We start from the raw sequence: 19,240 nt of genomic DNA, 5'->3' as shown, positions 1-19,240 counted from the left end.
ATTTTAAAATGAAGAGATGGGATGTCTGGCTCTCTGTAGCACAGTCAGCAATGTTCACTGAGGCACCCTGACATTAAAAGTGGATGGAACAAATTATAGTTGTTTGTAAGAACCTGGGGGTAACCTATGTGACTGAAATCAGGCATGGGTAGTCCTCAGAGAGGAGGATTCTTGAGCAGTGTTTAAAAGGAAAGACTGGGTGTTGTTAGCATGAAGGTTAACAGAAGAAATGAAATGAAACTCACATTTGTGGGGCTCCTGCTGAGTGCCAACCTCTAGCTCAGAGCTAGGACACAAAGATTGAAAGACTCCTGAAATGACTGGTAGTTAAGAGCACGGGGTTGGAATTTGATCCCCAACTCTACTTCTTTGTCCCACCAACCATGAAAGTAGGTGTTATGAGCCTCCTTTTTCCCTTCCAGAAGAGGAAACTGAGGTTCAAGTAGGTTAAGCAATCTCCCTGAGGTCCCACAGCTGGTGCCAGAGCCAGGCTTCCACCCACGTCTGCCAGACTCTAAAACCTTTGCTTTCACAGGCATTTGTGTTTACTCACATCATTAAAAAAAAAAAATCTACAATGAATCACGTTCTCCCTTTTCAGGGCTAGATAATAAGGAGATGTAAGGAGTCATCAAGTAAATGAAAAACTTTTCGTTTGTTGTTTTAAAGATAATCCTCCAGGGTAGAGCAGATCTTCAGAATACTTTAGAATCCAAGTAACTTGCCAGCAGAATCAAGTAGGTCAGACTGAAGTACAGACAGTGAGAAGCTGAGGGTATTTAATTAAACTACCTTGGTGCGTTTTCTACTCCTCAGATCTCTGAAATGGTCTTCCTGCCAGGTGCTCAGCCCTCTGGGTCACCCATTCATCATCCATCCTCTAATACTTGCAAGCCACAGCCAGGCTCATTTTCTGTATTCAACAGCTCCCGTTTCAGGAGGGCAGCCAGTTGGTCTTGAGCAATCTCTACTCCAGGCAGGATCATGGCTACTTGCTCTGGGGTAGAAGATAATTCCAGAGAAGCTCTCAAAACCAGGGTGTTACAGACACTTGGTGATCCAGTCAAGGGGACAGAGAGAGGCTGCCAAACTAAGAAGAGAAGGGATTGCAGCCTGTGGATTCCATTCTCCACTGGGCAGCCAGAACAATCATTTAGAACTATGAATCTGATCTTGGCTCACCCCTTCATCAACTTCTCAATGTCTTTAGGATAAATTCCCCAATCCCTACATGCCCTGCAATGTTCTTTGTGAGCTCTCCTGCCTCTTCTGGCTTCACGGGTTCACACTCTCCCCACTGTTCTCTATGGTCCAGCCTTCCTGGATATTCAAGGCATCTCACTGCCTTTTACAACGCTGTCCCTTCTACTCAGAATGCTGTCCCCCTGGCCTGGCTAATTCTCTGACTCACCTTAAACATGACTTCCTCAGGGGGACCTACCCAGAGTCCTCCCTCACACTAGGTTGTGTTCCCCATTCCCTTCCCACGACACCTTGTGCTTCCTCTTTGGAGCATTCATTGCTGTTGGAACTTTTTGTTCCACGCACACCTGCCGCCCCACCAGCCTAGTTGCTCCATGAAGACAAAGACCATGTCCATCTCGCTCATTACCATGGCTGGCATATATTAGGCATTCAAGAAATGTTTGTTGAAAGAGTCTTGAACAATCAAGCAGGTTGCCAGAGCTAATGTCATTACTGCAAGAAGAAGCTGCCATGTAGACCTCTATGTGGTAAGTGTTTTCTCACTTGATGTACCAAATGGCTAAAATTCCAAAGGAAGTAAGTGCAAACATGAAGCACGCTTGCCCTTCCCATTACTGTGGAGTATCAGGGAGTGAAGGAGGAGCTCACATAGACAGTAAAATCGCCCTGATAGAGACCTAAGCCTCTCGGCCTCCAGCCACTCACCCCACACACCTCTCCAGGTTGCTGTGGCTCCCAGGGGCTCCCAATCAAGGCTGGTGTCCATCCAGGATTCAGGGCTGAGTGCAAACGCGAAGACAGTACTGTTGGTCTTCCCACATTTCATTTGCCCTTTGGGGTTCGTGCTACAGGAAGGAGGGACAGCTTCTTATCATGAACGTCCCAGCAAAACATCTGGCAAAAGCAGCTCTCCAGCAACCTCAGCTCAGGAAGGTGACTCTGAACCCAGCTCTAGGAAGGGCTGGCGACAGGGCTGGGCAATGCTGCCTGGGGGCTGTTGATGGTACCAGGGAGAGGCAGCCACACTGGGCTTTCCTTTCCTCTCTCTACAGATGGCTGCATTGCCACGGGCAAGCGGAGCTTTGATGATGGGGCTCTGGAAAGGCGCTGAGGGGCCTGACCCCGGGGCCTTCGATTCCAGGATGGAAGGTCTACGAGGCCAACTTTGTACAGAAGAGGAAGAGTCCCCAGCCTCTAAAATGCTCCCTCCTTTCCACTGATGCTTGAAATTCCTTACCGAGGGATAACATCTTTTACACTATGATTAGCACTAAGGTCTAAAATTTGGTCAGTTCCAGGAGAGAGAACATGATAACTTAAATTCACCTCTCTCCACTTCTCCCCATCTTTTAAAGGCTGAGAGAATTCTTGTGTGCGAGAATGACCTCACAGCTTGCCCCTGGGTTGAAGAATCCAAGTAATTAACCAGTGGGCAGGAAGTCAAAGAAAAGAGAGACATTAAGTTGATTTATTTAATAGGATTTACGTGGAGAAGAGACAGGAAGCACAAGAGTGGTGTCGGGGGATAAAGAGGAAGGAAAGAGATTTAGGGGAGAGAGGAGCCACTGCCCAGCTTGTGAGGAAGTCTGGGAGTCAGAGAATTTCAAAGGTTTTGTTGTGCATCAAAAGGAAACTCCTTCCCAAACCTGGCTATTTGGAACAACACAGATGAACCTGGAGGGCATTGTGCTGAGTCAAATAAGCCAAACAGAGAACGACAAATACTGCACGGTATCACTTATATGTGGAATCTAAAAAAGTCAAACTCATAGAAATAGAGAGGAGAACAGTGGTTGCCAGGGCCTGGGGGTGGAGGAAACAGGGAGAGGCTGGTAAAACGGTACAAACTGTCAATTAGAAGAGGAATAAGGTCTGAGGATCTAATGTAAAACACAGTGACTAGAGTTGATAACACTGTACTTGAATTGAACACTGTACTTGTATAATTGTATAATTGAAACTTGCTAAGAGAGTAGAACTTAAGTGTTCTCACATTCACACAAAAAAGGAAGGTAAATACGTGAGGTGATGAATGTGTTAATTTGATGGGGCGGGGAGGAATCCTTTCCCGATGCATATATATATCAAATCCCACTGTACACTTTAAATATCTCACAATTTTGTCAATCATACCTCAATAAAGCTGAGAAAAAAGTAAACTCTTTCCTTTGTGATATTTTTCTTGTGAGACAGAGCAAGATTTGAATTTCTCTTTTTCCTTCATTCCGAATCTCTGAATCTGACTCCATTTTGAGACTGAACCTCTTGGGGCCCTCAGTGTCCGTGAGCTGAATGACTTAAATTCATGCTCATTCAACAAGCATTACTGGTGGCCACCTCATGAGTGCCCTGGAGGGGTATGCTACGGTGGGGTGGGCACTGCCTTTGGAGCCAGGCAGGCCTGGGTTCAAATCCCAGCTCTGCCCCTTGCAAGACGTGTGACCTTTCAGAAGTGACTAAATAACAACATTTGCCATTTCTTTCTTTTTGCCTATCAAATGTCAAATTCTCTGCTATGACCACTCCCATTTTCAGACTAGAACACAGTGCCTCAGAGAGGCCAAATAACTTGCTCAAAGACAAACAACCAGCCAGTGGTAGAGCTGGGACTCAAAACCCAGATCTGTGCAACTCCAAAGACATCTTATTCCCATCCACCGTCTTTGTCATTGCCCTACTTCTTAGCATCACTAAGCCTCAATTTCCTTAATAAAATGAGAATTATGGGGGCTGGCCCGGTGGTGCAGTGGTTAAGTGCGCACGTTCCACTTCGGCGGCCCAAGGTTCACAGGTTTGGATCCCGGGTGCAGACATAGCACTGCTTGGCAAGCCATGCTGTGGCAGGCGTCCACATATAAAATAAAGGAAGATGGGCACGGATGTTAGCTCAGGGCCAGTCTTCCTCAGCAAAAAGAGGATTGGTGGCAGCAGTTAGCTCAGGGCTAATCTTCCTCAAAAAAAAAAAAAAAAGAGAATTATGATGTCTACATCAAAGATTGGTGATCAAAGGAATATAGAGTAGGTGAGCCTGGCTCTGAGCCTGGCACAAAGTCAGGGCTAATTTCACAACTTCCCTCCCCCAGGTACGAGGTGCAAATAGCTGATTTCAGATCTTTTCTTGAGAGCAAGGTGAGGGTGCTGGGTGAGTGAAAGAAAATGCAGAAGAGACACGGGGACAAGAAAGTATCTTCAAAGATCAACTTTGCCAAGTCCACAACTTGGACCTAGATCTAGTCAGGGCATAGCAACCCCCAAAGGGTCTAAGACCCGGAGACCAAGGGCCCCAGGAGGCCAATCAAGAGGTCAGAAGGTTGAACTGAAGTGGGAGCCCCAGATTTACGGAGCAGATTGCTGTTACATCAGGGGCTGTAAACTGCATGTTATCAGAGGGCAGATATGTGACACATGAGACAGAGATAAAAGATACACAGAGTATTCAAAAGCCCTCTCTGTGCTTCACCTTCTTTAGAAGGACAGATAATCTGGGGCTTGGCCAGCTACTGGGCCTTTGTTGTGGACAGAGCCAGAGAAAAACAGACCATGCGGGAGCAGTTCATGCAGTCATGAATATCTGTTGCATCTCTCCAATGGGTCAGGCTCTGATCTAGGGCTGGGGATGCAGCAGTGAAGAAGAGAAACTCAGTTTGTGATATCTGAGTTGTGGGGAAGGGAGATGTCTAAAAGGTATTGCTGGTGGCAAAGCACAAAACAGGCCAAAGAGAGGCAGAGACCAAATCATGAGTGACCATAGGTACCTTGTTAAGAAGTCTGGGTGGTGTCCTGTGGCCAATGGCAGCCTTGGAACAGTGTGGAGGATCCATTTGAAGGGCTCAAGCCCGGTGGCAGGGAGTCCAATGAGGAGAGCCTGGCCTTTGGGGCTCTGCCTCCTTCTAGAGTTTCCCTTAGCCACCTGAATGCATTTTTGAGATGGTTATCTTCACAGCCGGACTCACCAAATTGGAAACCACTCTCAGAAGGCTGCAATTGGAAATTACACCACTTCAGAAAGATGGCTTTTGCCAAAATACACACCTGACAAGTGTAGATGAGTATTTAGAAAGCAAAGGGAAAATAGGAAAAACAATAGTAAATTAATTAGGATAATCATCCATAACCACAATCTAGATGAAAAGGTTTTCAGTGAGAATTTCAAAAAATACACAGCCAGACTGAACAGGATTAAGCTTGACAACCTACTCACCATGTAGCTCACTGTTAATGTTTAAGTAGTTGGTGATATCCAAAATCTCTGCTGTAGCAGCTACATAAGGTAGAAGTGCTGTGGGTTTTCTATCAGAAGCAGGAATAAAATCTCCACTTGGGCTGATTTGATTTTGTATTTCTGTAATGCAGTAATTGGCTCTTAAATCCCCAGTTCCTGTCTTTGCAGCTTTCCCTGGATAGCTTTAAAAGCAGGTTTAAGCTTACTTTTTTCTTCTGAGAAGCCAAGTTCAAGTTCCCCCCTTTCAACAAGTTCCTGCAAGGTTCTGGGAGTAGGTGCAGTTGGCTTTGCTTTATATCATATTACCGTTCCTGATATTTACAGAAGGAGGTGGCTTTTCCAATGGAGGGATTTGGACAACATCATCCATAAAGTCAATAACCTGCTGGTGTGTCCTGATTCCACCCCAAATGCACAGATTCCATCTTGAAACAGGGTTTGGCATGATAGAACCAGGGGATGTGAAGCCTGAGAAAAATCAAAATCCTTTCTAGGGATTTTCCTCTTGGGCAGTTTTTCTTCAGTGTAAAACAATAGCAAAACTGATTTTTCTTCCAGTTTCCCATTCTAAATATCTGGATCAGTCCTCAGGGATATATAAGAAGGTAGGTAGCCCTGCAGAAAACTTCATGAACCCACAGTCAAGCAGGGACTTAGACAGATGCAGTACTGGAACTGGCTTACTCAGTCCCAACACTACCGACACATGGCTTTGTAGTTTCTATCCAGAAAAATCAGCACATGCTGACTCATACATCACTGAGGAGAAGATGGCCACTCTAAAAATCTTGTTCTCCATTCTCTGTTCTAGCATATTCCTCTCTCAGAGACCACATCCATCTCCACTAATTTAGCTCACATCTGATACCCAACTCTCTGCTCCTATCAGTTCATCTCAAGCAGTATTTGCTGAAAGCAACACATGCCAGACATTTCACCAGACTCTGATGACTCACAGAGGTATAAGTTACAGTCCTCATCCTGCACGTACTCACATCTAGTGAGAGTCAGAAATAGAAATCAATGCAGTCCTTACAAAGCAAGTCATCCTGTGGTTCAGTCTCAGAATAACATTAGGTTGAAAGAAACAATGTTCAACACTCATAAGTTATTAGAAAGTAATCTAAATCCTTTACTTGCTTTTCTTAGAAAAAAACAAAGGGAGTTCCATTCATAATCCACTGCAATACTTTATACCATCCTTAGATAAATACTGAATTAGTAATCTGGAAAACAAGATTATGGGCATAATGAAAGTATAAGGAAAAGTTCAAAGACATGGAGGTGGATGGATTAAAAAGGATGAGACTGGAGGAAGGAAAATTGGTTAGGACTATTACACTATCTGGATGCAAGAGGTGATGAGGACCTTAACTCAAACAATCGGATGGGGGTGGGTCAAACAGGATGGATCAAGAGACAGTTAGGGGAGAAGAGAGGGAGAGATTCAGGAGTGATGTCGACAGTTCTCAGAACCAGCTGCAGTCTAACCTTCCCACATGGAGGTCTCTCAAGATACTTTGGACTCAATATGTCTAAATGGAACTTATCATGTTACTTTCAATCCATTTCCCCTTTCTGACTCTCCCATTTATGTCAGTCATGTCACCAATTTTCTAGCCTCTGGCCTTAAAAACTTGTGAGTTATCATTTCCCTTCCCTTCTCCTTCTTTCCCTGTAATCAAGTCTGACACTAAGCCCTGTCATGTGAGGACATCTTCCCAAATATCTCTTTGCTCTCCACTTACGCTCCCATTGGAGAGGTCCAGTTCACCTCACCTCGAGGTTATTGTAATAGCCTACAGCTGGCCTCCTTGATTCCAGTCTCATCCATATCATGACAGGAAGATGAATCTTCCCAAAGCATGGCTTTCTTCCTCACACCATATTGCCCCATTGCATCAGATCCAAATGCCTGTGCCCAGCTCTCCAGTGCTCCATCATATGCACTCAGTGCAATTATCTCGGCTTGGTTCTAATTACCTACCTTACCCTCCAGGCAGGCTGGCATCCTTATGTTCCCCATAAGTGCCAGGCTCATGCCCACCTCAGTGATACTGCTCAAGATGATCTCCTATGTGCAATGCTCTTCCTCCCTCCTTCACCTTTCCAACCTGGTGAGGGGCGACACTGATCAGTCCTTGCTCAACAGGTCTGCATTGTAGTCAACATCACACAGTTTAGCACTCAATGAGTTCTTGCTTATTCCAAGTGCCCAGTCTTCTCTCCCCAGCTAGGATGTTCACTCCCTTGGGAACAAAGTCTCTCCCTTTGCCTGGCTACCTCTGCTAACCTGGGATCTCAAGGAAGATTTGGCATTTCAGTTTTTGCTCTCATTTACACTATGTTTTTCTCAAATAGAGCACGGGAAATACAACAACAATTTTTAAACAAATTTTCACACAATTTGTTCTCTAATTCATTTTTAATTATTAAATTATATATTTTAAGGTGAAACTATAACTTAGGTTTGTCTTTTAGCCTCTTGACAAATATAAACATCACTACAAACTATAGTGGATATATTCCTATTTTTTTCTTCATCAGAGTTTTTAATGGTCCTAAAAATAAGCAGAAGGGAATTTCTACTTCTAGAGAGCCCCCACATGTTGGGCACCGAACTAGCTGCTTTATTTTATTTAAGCCTCACAACTGTACTGAGACACGTACAAAGGCATTTTTCCCCTTAAAAATTGATTTTTATTTAAAAGTTATGCTTAAAAATAGTACTTGAATATGAAGTTGAATACACTTTAAAGTCTAATGGAAATTAAAAGTACTTCAATTGCTGCATTTTGACTGTTCAAGGAAAATAATGAAACGTTTTAGAAAGTTGCCTACAAAAATAAAGATGTGAGATTTCACAAGCAATTTTAGGAAAAATCTAAAACATGAATAAATTAAGATATAGAAAAATATAAGTACTCATCACAGTTGAATATATCTTGGCATATTATCAAGCAAAAATCAGAGAAAGTGTTTATGAATTTCAGGTATTGAAAGGCCAAGGAAGAGGAGGGTGTACCTGATCACGGGGCTATAAACGGTATAACTGGAGGAACTCACAGGCAATGTTTTCTATCAGAGGTTCCTTTAGAACTCCCTACGTTTCCCAGGCCCTCTCCTCCCCACAGCGTGTATTTCCCACTTGCTTAAACACAAAATTATCAATCCTTTCTCTTATTTGAAAGGATATATTCTTCTTTAGAGATTCCCTTCCTGACCTACCTAATACTCTCACAGCCCATTCTACAGAATTGAAGATTTTTAAATCAGTGCAGTGGTCTTGTCCCCCCCCATTGGAATATCTCTCTCCCAGTAACCCCATCCTCCCACATTCAGACCCTGTGGTCTAGGTTGGCGCACTTGACCAAGGACAAAGCCAGTCACCACTCTGCATTCTCAGGGACCATGTGATTGGCTCAGGGGTATCACATGACATGAGTCAGCAAATCTCAGGACCTCTGTAGGAGCTCCTGGAAAAAAGGCTCTCTCTTTCCCATTAGACTTGAGTCTGGGAGCTTTGAGGTGGGCCTGTGGCAGTGGTCTGGCCATTGTGAGGGGAGAGCCTCTCTGAGAGTGGAGCCCACACAGAAAAGGGGGCTTGAGAGATGGGGATGGAGCAGGGGGTCCCTGACATTGTATGAGCCTTGAACCTAGCCTCACCCCAAGTCAGCCCTACACTTGCCCTCTCTGTTACCTGAGCCAATACAGTCCCTTTTTTGGCTTATAGTTTTGTTTTGGTGGATTTTGACTTATTTGTTTATTACTCATCACCAAAGAGTCCTAACTGATACACAGTGTAAACCCCAAGCTTTGCCCTTCCATAGCACTCCTCCAAGTTCTGTAGTACCTGGACATCAAGTCAGAAAAGACTGTCTCTGTTTGAGCTTAAGCTGGGATCTGCACTGGAGTTCAGTCATGACAAGACAAACCAGTGGGTGCTAGCAGCATATCTGCATTAGGGACTGAGGAACCTGTGGAAAATAACTTGTCCTAAGAGAAGAGGAGCCAGGCCCAGCAGCCCTCACCCCATAACTGAGAAAAGCCAAGCCTCAAGGTCAGAGGGGAGGAGTAACTTTAAAGAGAATCAGCATTTGTCCCCCAGATCTGTCTTCTGTCCACAACCTGACCCCATAGAGAGGAGGGGCCACAAGCAAAAACTCAGAAAGCTGAGAAAAAATTACCCAAGACATGGGTTACAAACAACGCTACTTGGGGCCCCTCTAAAATCACAGCATGACAGAGAAAGGGGAGGTCTTCTCTCCTGCTTTATAGCATGACCCTGCTATTTTGGATATCCTGGCTCTAGAGCAGGGCTTCTCAAGCTCAGCATTACGGATATTTGAGGATAGAAGATTCTTTGTTGTGGGGGGCTGTCCTGAGCATTGCAGGATGTTTGGCAGCACCCCTGGCTTCTACCCACTAGATGCCAGTAACACTTGCCTCCCAGTTGTGACAACCCAAAATGTCTCCAGACCTTATCAAATGTCCCCTAGGGGACAAAATCTCCGGTTTGAGAATCACTGCTCTAGAGTATTAGTGGCTGTGGCAATAACTAAGAGGGGACTTCAGTGCCCACTGCAAGTGGACAAAATAAATTCTGCAGCAATAAAGGTGCCTGGACGATATGCCAACGCCCAGGATATGTGTGCTGGGGAGGAAGGAGGGACGGCAAGGGAGGGGGCAGTTTCTTAAACAGAAAGTCACAAAACAAAAAGCAAAAACATACCCCATGGTAGCAGAAGAGCGGCTGGCCCATCTTATTTGTGAGCCACACCCTGAGGATCCCCTGAAATACTTTAGGAGACTGCAAAGGGCTCGGGTCCTGAGAGAATGAGTGTGGCAAGAAACAGTGAAATATGCTCTTCACTTTTGATGTGAGCCCATTTGTACCCAGAGGCCAGGGAGACCTGAGGACATTTGGATTAAATGTGGAAAATCCCACAATGAACCATATCAAATGGTTTGATTCAAAATTACTCACCACCATTCTCTCAGTCACAAGTAAATTTACCCACAGCCTCAGTGTAATAAACTCCAGACTCTATTTGTGGGGCTTGGACATTCCAGTATGTGTACTGGGGACAGAGAAAGCAGGACAGTGTTTCCTGGGCAAATTTAATCAAGAGTTTCCAGGGCGACAGGAGGATTAGCTTGGGTGAAGAGGAGGCTTTGAGACCAACAGTAAACAATCCTCGTGAGCAACAGAAGTGGAGCTTGGTGACAAGAAGCAAGGCCTTTTGGGAATTTTCAAAAGGAACCAAATTCATTTATTCCCCACATTTTTCTTGGCCTCTACATCTGCCACTGAGGTGGTAGTGTAATGAGAATTGGCTTTGCCATCAGAGAGAGCTGGGTCCAATCCCTTCACTATCACCTACTTGTTATATGACCTTGGGCAAGTTACTTCTCTAAGTTTCAGCTTCCTCATCTAATAAAGCGCCTAAAGCAGGCCTGACACTTAGTAGGTGCCTTCCTGCATGCGAGCTGACCTTCCATAAAGGGAAGCAGGAGGTGATTCCTGGACATTCGCTCAGTGGACAGTGATCACTGGGTGCTGTCACTTGATGGGCCCTGTGGAGGAATCACAGATGAATGAGGCTTGGTCCTTGCCCTGAAGCAGCTTGACATCTCCTTCTTGAACCCCATTCAACAAACATTTAAATTGCGTGCAAGTATAGAACTGGACACACGGGCTACTGTGAGCACTAACACAATTCCCTGGTAATAAGCAGAGAAGAGAAAAGAGTCTCATACAAAAAGAAATGGAAGCAGGCCCCACTCTCTAGGCAGGTACTAAGTGGCTAGGGGACCAAGTTGTGAACCCTAGGACCCACAGGTGTCCACTCCCACAGTGCATTGTAGCTCAAGTTCAAAGCCCTATACATACTTGTGACTATTTTATTAATGATTTGGTTAATGTTTGTCTCCAGTGTTAGAGGACAAGCCCCATGAGGGCAGGGACTGTCTGACTTGCTCTCCACTATACTATTAGCACTGGAACTTACAAGAAATCAGAAATAGTGCATATGTGAACTCCAAACAGCACATTCTTGTTTCCGAAATTAGAGTATATTTTTAAATGGATATGCATATTTAATCTGCTCATGTTTTCCTTCCTAAAAGCTGTTATTAAAATGATCCCACAATCTGCAGAGTTCTTAGAATCAAAGAAACGTGTTTTCTAGGTAACTGAACAGTACAGGCAGGGAGTAATAAAGTGCCCCAGTCTTCTCTCCTCTCTTTAGAGATGAGGGATGGGTTTCCATTCCAGTTCAAGTGCACAACAAAATTCAAGAATTGAGATGCCCCATCATTCAACAATTTCTGAGAAAGACACTGTTTGTCACAGGTGTATTTGGGAAGGTGAAAGAAACAAACACAAATTTAAGGTAGGTGTACATAATAAAACAGACCTCTAGGTAAGCACAGATGGTACCTATGGAATTGCAACGCCAAGCTATTCCCTGGAGGTAAGACATCTTCCATGGAAATGCAGCTGGCCTTCAAGAACAGAGCAAGGAAAGGGTGCACACCTGGCTCTTGATGGAGGGCACAGTGGTCTCTGTTCTCCCAAACCACCTGTGAGGCAGTAATGCAGCCTAGCTGGGTAGGGAGGCCTTGGCATAAAGTATAATGCTTTTAGGGGAAAAGAAAGCCTCTTCAATAAATGGTGTTGGGAAAACTGGATATCCACAAGCAAAAGAATGAAACTGGACCCCTGTCTTACACCACTCACAAAACTTAACTCAAAATGGATTAAAGATTTCAACATAACACCTGAAACCGTAAAACTCCTAGAAGAAAATAGGGAAAAAGCTCCTGCACATTGGTCTTGGTAATGACTTTTTGGATTTAACACTCAAAGCACAAGCAACAAAAGCAAACAAACAAGTGGGACTACATCAAACTACAAAGCTTCTGCACAGCAAAGGAAACCAACAAGAAAATAAAAAGGCAACCTATGGAATGGGAGAAAATATTTGCAATTCATATATCTGATAAGGGGATAATATCCAAAATATACAAAGAACTCATGCAACTCAATAGCAAACAAACAAACTGATTAAAAAATGAGCAAAGGACCTAAACAGACATTTTTCCAAAGAAGACATACAGATGGCAACAGGTACACGAAAATGTGCTCAACATCACTATCATCAGGGAAATGCAAATCAAAACCACAATGAGATATCACCTCACACCTGTTGACTATCACTGAGATAACTGCTGGCAAGGCTGTGGAGAAAAGGGAACTGTTGTGCACTGTTGGTGGGAATCTAAACTGGTACAGCCACTATGAAAACAGTATGAAAGTTCCATAAAAAATTAAAAATAGAACTACCATATGATCCAGCAATCCTACTTCTGGGTATATATCTGAAGGACATGAAATCACTATCTCAAAGAGATATCTGCTCCGCCATTTCATTGCAGCATTATTTACAATAGTCAAGGCATGGAAACAACCTAAGTGTCCATCAATGGAGGAATGGATAAAGAAAATGTAGTCTATATATTTTTTTATATACACACACAGTAGAATATTACTCAGCCATAAAAAGAAAAGATCCTACCATTTGTGATAACATGGATGAATCTTGAGGGCATTACGCCAAGTGAAATAAGTCAGACTAGAGAAAGACAAATATTGTATGATTTTACCTATATATGGAATCTAAAAAAAACTGAACTCATAAAAACAGAGTAGAATGGTGGTTGCCGTAGCTGGGGGGTGGGGCTGAAGGTAACCAAACTTCCAGTTATAAGATGACCAAGTACTGGAAATCTAATGTACAGCTTGGTGACTATATTTAACAATACTATATTGTACACTTGAAAGTTGCTAAGAGAGATCTTAAAAAGTTCTCACCAGACACAAAAAAGGTAACTATATGAGGTAAGGCGATGGATGTGTTAACTAACCTTATTGTAGTAATCATTTTGCAATATATATGTATACCAAATCATCAGGTTGTACACCTTAAACTTACACAATGTTATATGTAAATTATAGCTCAATAAAACTGGAAAAAAATTAAGAACACTGCTTTATTAATGCTGTTGGGGTTAAACCCTTAGGTTCAAAAGTATCCTTTAGATACACTGTGATTTTTTTTTCACAAATGCATCAGAAAGTATTATGTAGTATGATGGGTTGAATTGTGTTCCCCTCAAATTCAAATGTTGAAGTCCTAATCCCCAGGACCTCAGAATGTGCCCTTATTTGGAGATAGGGTCATTGCAGACGTAATTTAAGTTGAGGTCATTAGAGTGGGCCATAATCCTAAAAGACTGGTGTCCTTATCAAAATGGGAAATTTGGGGGTCGGTCCCATGGCTGAGCAATTAAGTTGGCACGCTTGGCTTAGGTGGCCTGGGGTTTCGCCAGTTCAGATCCTGGGTGTGAACATGGCACTGCTCATCAAGCTATGCTGAGGCAGCATCCCACATAGCACAACCGAGGCACTCACAACTAGAACATACAACTGGACGGCTGTGGGGAGATGAAGAAGAAAAAAAAAACAAGATTGGCAACAGATGTTAGCTCAGGTGCCAATCTTTAAAAAAAACGGGAAGGGAAATTTGGACACAGATGCACGCACATAGGGAGAAACCACACAAAGGCAGAGATCGAAGTGATGCTTCTACAAGCCAAAGAACCCCAAGGAATGCCAGCAAACCAACCAGACCTAGGAGAGAGAGTGAAACAGATTCTCCTTCACAGTCCCCAGAAGGAAACAACCCTGCCAACACCAAGATCTTGGACTTCTAGCCTCCAGAACTGGGAGAGAGTAAATTGCCGTTGTTTTACCCACCCGGTTTGTGCTACTTTTATTACAGCAGCCCTGAGAAACGAATATATTTAGTAATCAAAGGGAAAGGACCAGCAGAAAACAGAGGTGGTGGCAGGTGGCTGAATCCTTTCTCAAATGAAAATGGCCCTGTTTGGGAGAGGGAAGAAGTATGATATCCTACAGACTCCAGTTTATAATCCCAGTCTCTCCAATCTCCCCAGATCATCCACTGAAGTGTCTGTGATCACAGGTTCTTGGGAATCACTGAACTTTGAGGCCTAGGGCACAGCCTCATGTGTCACTCCCAAGTGCCAGTGTCTTTTTTATAGAAGTAAGCTAACATAGGAACAAGGAAAGGTATTAATAAACTTTAGATTTTGATAAATTATGTATGTTAACGCTTTAGGATAACCATTAAAATAGAAACAGAATGAAAAAATATCAAACTAGGATAGGGGAAAACATCATAAATGAGTAAAAAACACACAAGAAGACGAAAACAGAGAAAGAAAATAGAAAGGAGGAGAAAATTCAAACAATTTCCTATGTCAGTTTCTCAGCAGAAATAGGAAGTTCGGTACTCCCCTGAGACAATGGGTCAGTGACAGGAGTGGGGACCTGCAGGGTGATGAAGGTTTGGAATGATTAAACAAAGGAGATGAGAGAAGAGGCCAGTCTAGATTGCCAAATGATCACCTCACAGCAATCAGGGCCTGGCCAAGGTTTATAATCATGGTTTTGCAGGAGAGCCAATCAGCTGCAAAAGACCAAATCAGGCAGAAAGTTGCTTGGTGAGTACAGAATTAGAAGGTTTTGAGGCTCTTCCACCCCGTTTTGGAGTGGTGACGCTGGGACAGGAAGATTGCTCTACTATCCATCATTACACTGTGTCCTCCCTTTACAGAAAGTTGGATGAAAAAATGGTTCTTATTACTCAGCACCCGCTTTGACCAGACTCCAAAGGTACCCCACGTCAGGCAAGTTATAAATTGATTGATTAAATGACAGCTCTCTGTGCTTTACTCCAGATGGGTCTCCTGAGCCTGCACCCTGAGGGCCTTCTGTTGCCAGCAGCCGACAGCCACCAATTCTCCCTGGATGAGTCACCGCTTCTGCTTGCTGCTCTCATCTATTTTAAGTCAGTTCTCCTTAGCTTCAAGTTCAGAAGGTCACTTCTTACTATGTTTTTGTCCCTCACTCCCACATACACCTGCATGTGCTCGTATACATTTTGAAGCCCCGGGCCTATTTGGGAGGGAGCGAAGCATAACAGAAGGAGGACTTAGGGACAGAATTACAGTCACCAGCTATTTTGGGTAAGTCATTAAACCTCTGTGAGCCAGAATTTTCTCACTTGTAAATTAGGGATTGAATGTTGGAGCTAAATGAGATCATCTATCAAGCACCTAGTCTACTTTCTGACACACAGTAGGTGTTCTATAAATGGCAGATCTCTTCCTCTGCAGCTCTCTACATTTTGACCACAACTCTGACTGGTGACATGGTGTGGTAGGTAGAATAATGGCCCCCCCAGATAAAGTCCACCCAATCCCAAGAACCTGTTACAATATATTAGGTTACAAGGCAAAGGGGAATTAGGATTGTGGATGGAATTAAGGTTGGTAATTCCAATTAAGGTTGCTATTTTAAGATGACTTTAAAGTAGAGTATCCTGGATTATCCAGGTGGGTCCAATGTAATCACAAGAGTCCTTAAAAGTGGAAGAGGAAGACAGGTGAGGGAGAATCAAAGGGCAATGTGACTAGTAAAGAAAGGCACAGAGAGATGCAGTGTTGCTGGCTCTGAGAACGGAGGAAGGGGCCATAAACCAAGAAATGTGGGCAGCCTCTAGAAGCTGGACAGGGCAAGGAAGTGAATTCTCCCCTAGGGCCTCCAGAAAGGAGCACAGCCCTGCTGAGACCTGAGCCCAGCGAGACCAAGTCAGGCTTCTAACCTAGAGAACTGGAAGATGATAAATTCGTGTTGTTTAAACCACTAAATTTGTGGTAATTTGTTACAGTAGCAACAGGCAACTAATATACCTGGCATCACAGGAATTTTCCCATCCTGCTTTCAGGGACCACGCGTGGGAATTCAGTGAGTATTTAACAGTGCTCTGCAAATTTAGGTATTCCAATACACAAACAGGACTTCTATCCCTGGGACCAATGTGGTGGTGGTGGAGCTGGACTGTTATTCATCCCAGCCTCTGTGTTGGAAAAGAACTGAGCACTGCTAGTAATTCTGTGGCCCCTGTACTGAAGCCTCAACGTCCACCTGCTGCAGAGAAACATGCCTCGTGACACCCGGGCCAGAGGCTCTCCAAGGTATGAATCACCTGGTCCTTGTGTCGCTGTCTGGTGCTCCCTGCCCAGATCCAGTCCTCCCATCTTCTTCTCTCCCACCTACACAAGGTGTGTGACCATGCCACCTACACAGCACTTCTCGAACCAGCAGAGCCCTTAGACTGTTGTCTCCCTGTTCAAGTATGAAGGCAAGAGGGCAAAGGGTGGATGGCCAAAACCAGAGGAATGAGGACAGGGGATTTGGTGATGGAAGTGGTTTGGGTCTGAAAGAGAAATAAGACATCCCCTGTTATCTCCATTTCCCACCATCTTTGGCATTCTCCCAAAGGACTCTTGGCCATACTGCTGGTTGCTCACCCAACAGCCATTCTCTTCCATCTTGGCAGACCCCATCTCCTGTGATAGCAGCTGAAATGCCAACCTTGGCTCTCCCAGCTCCCCAGCAGCCCTTCCCCCAGCCCGAGGGAATGAAACATGACTGGTTGGAGATAGTCATGGTAATATCTTCTCCTTTTCCAGTGATTTGTTCCACGTGAACATGTGATTTAGTTCTGTCCCATGAGATGTAAAGGTCATCTTCTAAGGGGCTTCTGGGAAAGAGACAAAGGAGGAAACTGCCTGTTCTGCCCCCAAGGGGTGTGGAAGGAGAATGAGTGAAGACCCATCATCACGGGGAAGAAGACCCGGAAGCCTGCCCTCGCTGAGCTGTGGAGCTAACTAACCCTGGAGGGACTCTGCCTCCGAGCTGTTTGCTACGGGAGAGGACAAATTCCTTACAGTCTAGCAGCCTTTGGTAGGACCTTCTGTTACCTGCAGCTACAAGCTCTCTTACTGGTAAGGATTTGGGAATTAATGTAGACCTCAGGAAATCCTGGTCAGTTAGCTACCTCCGGATGAAGACACATGAACTAAGTGGACAGCACAATGAATGAGACAGCGTCCCTACCTCAGGACCTCAGTCTAATGCTGTGAGGGCGGAGGTCACTTCCTACCTGCTCTCACCCCTGGATTCCAGAAGTTGTGAAAATACCGCGTGAGTCCTGCCACTTAATTTTTAACGCAATTTAAGCCTCAACTAGAGAGCATTGATTTTCAAATGGCAAACTTGCTATCTTGCAAGCCCAGGTGGCCCATACATAATCACCTGCTTAGCCTCTCTTTCCCTCTTCTCCACACTGTAAAGTGAGGAAGAGAGCAAGAAAAGCTATGGGCACCACAGCTGAAGCAGGCACTTTGCAGGGTTCACCTCAAAGGGCGAGCAAATGCTCAAAACATCTAGAATTGTATGAATCTAAACAATAGCAAACTGGCAAGGGAGCTGGCTGGAGCCTCACGAAATAGCCTCAGAAGATGTAGTTAGAGTGTGGATGTTGCTCAATTGCGGATGAAGAAATGGGGAATTCTTGGATTAACTCGATGGCAAACCATGGTGTGACATGAGACAGCAAAGGATGCAGAATAGGGAGGATGAAAGGAGAAAAGGCTCTGGATGAAGCAGAAAGGAAATTTCATGTTTCATGACCAGCTAAGCACTTCATTTAAAATGAAGGAGGGGTGATGGGGAGTGGGTCCCAGGACACTGCAAAATCCACCAGTATATAAAGAGGGTTATATGCACGAACTTCTGGTGAACAGCATGAGGCTTATTCTGTAAGGCAGGTTTGGAGGCTCCCCACTTCACTTTATTGCAAAGACCCAGGTTAAAGAGTAGCAACTTTTAACCTGATACCAAAGCAGGTCCCGCCGCCAGTGGGCAGCAGCGCAAAGCCATGTCTGAACAAGGGTCATCCTGGGCCGGGTGGGCCAAGTCAGTCAGGAAAGGCACAAAGCAAAGGTTGACTGGAGCCTCTTCCAGCAACAGAGAAATCACCAGTCCTAAAGGGTCTGAATTTCGGCTCCTCCAGTTACTCTGTGGGACCTTTGGGTAAGGTGCTTACTCTCACTAATCCTTCGTTTTCTGTCTATAAAATGAGTATATTATAGCACCTACTTCATAGGATTGCTGTGAGAATCAAACGGAATAATCCACGCAGCCTGCTTGGCCCATAGAAAGTGCTAAGAAATGTTAGTTTTTATATGAGCTCCTATTAACCAAGTTCTCATTTATTCTGTAATGGCTATCAAGCCCAAATCCCCTGTAGCTTGGCCCCTAGGCCCTGGGGAAGTCAGTTTACACTAAGACGCCATTTAGCTACAGCACATGGGGAATTTTATTAGTTAGTGGCATGGAGTTGCCTCAAACCACTTGTGCGACTCCCTAGTCACAGCCTGACCCTCCCAGGGAACTTATGCAAAGATTAATGCTCCCAAATTACAACCTCCCACCAACCAATTCCCTTCCCTCCACCCCCACAGCATAACCACCTACCTCCATATGACAAAGGGGAGTGGCAGGGAGGGACCCTTATGGAAGAGCCAGTGGCTACTGCACCTTCACCCTTTGTCCTAAGAATTATGTCTCTTCCTTTTAAATATTCCAGTAAGGCCTTAGAACCCCAGGGCCAAACCTAAACTCTACACTTACTTCCCAGGGAGGGGAAAACCGGCCTCTTCTCCTTTCCCTATCAAGCTTTGTTTCAGGGATGCTGTTACTGAGCTTTGCTAGTTTTCTAATCTAACTATCCAGAAAGGAAAGGAGAGCGGAAAAGCCACTACATAGATGTTTGATCATCCAGAGTCAATTGCCTTAAAGAAGTTGGGCTGATA

General features: G+C 44.5%; 1 protein-coding gene across 7 annotated transcripts in view; it reads right to left on the bottom strand.

Annotated features, from left to right (window-relative positions):
• BAALC (BAALC binder of MAP3K1 and KLF4) overlaps window positions 1-19,240 on the bottom strand; it is an 81,559-nt gene that overhangs the window by 24,600 nt on the left and 37,719 nt on the right. Inside the window, exons 1-2 of one of the 7 annotated variants that reach the window (XM_070222464.1) lie at window positions 4,962-5,184; window positions 1,912-2,051 (exon numbers count right to left, since the gene is read on the bottom strand). The exons of 4 other annotated variants lie outside the window; for them this stretch is intronic. In XM_070222464.1, coding sequence (XP_070078565.1) covers window positions 1,912-2,032 — 121 coding nt within the window. In that variant the 5' untranslated portion in view covers window positions 2,033-2,051; window positions 4,962-5,184. Of the gene's footprint in view, window positions 1-1,911; window positions 2,052-4,961; window positions 5,185-19,240 lie in introns of those variants that run through there. 2 more of the 7 variants (XR_011421673.1, XR_011421672.1) reach the window with 2 other exon arrangements.

This window comes from Equus caballus, chromosome 9 (genome assembly GCF_041296265.1).
Source record: "Equus caballus isolate H_3958 breed thoroughbred chromosome 9, TB-T2T, whole genome shotgun sequence".
Classification (NCBI taxonomy): domain Eukaryota; kingdom Metazoa; phylum Chordata; class Mammalia; order Perissodactyla; family Equidae; genus Equus; species Equus caballus.
This window is presented reverse-complemented; position numbering and strand designations above follow the sequence as displayed.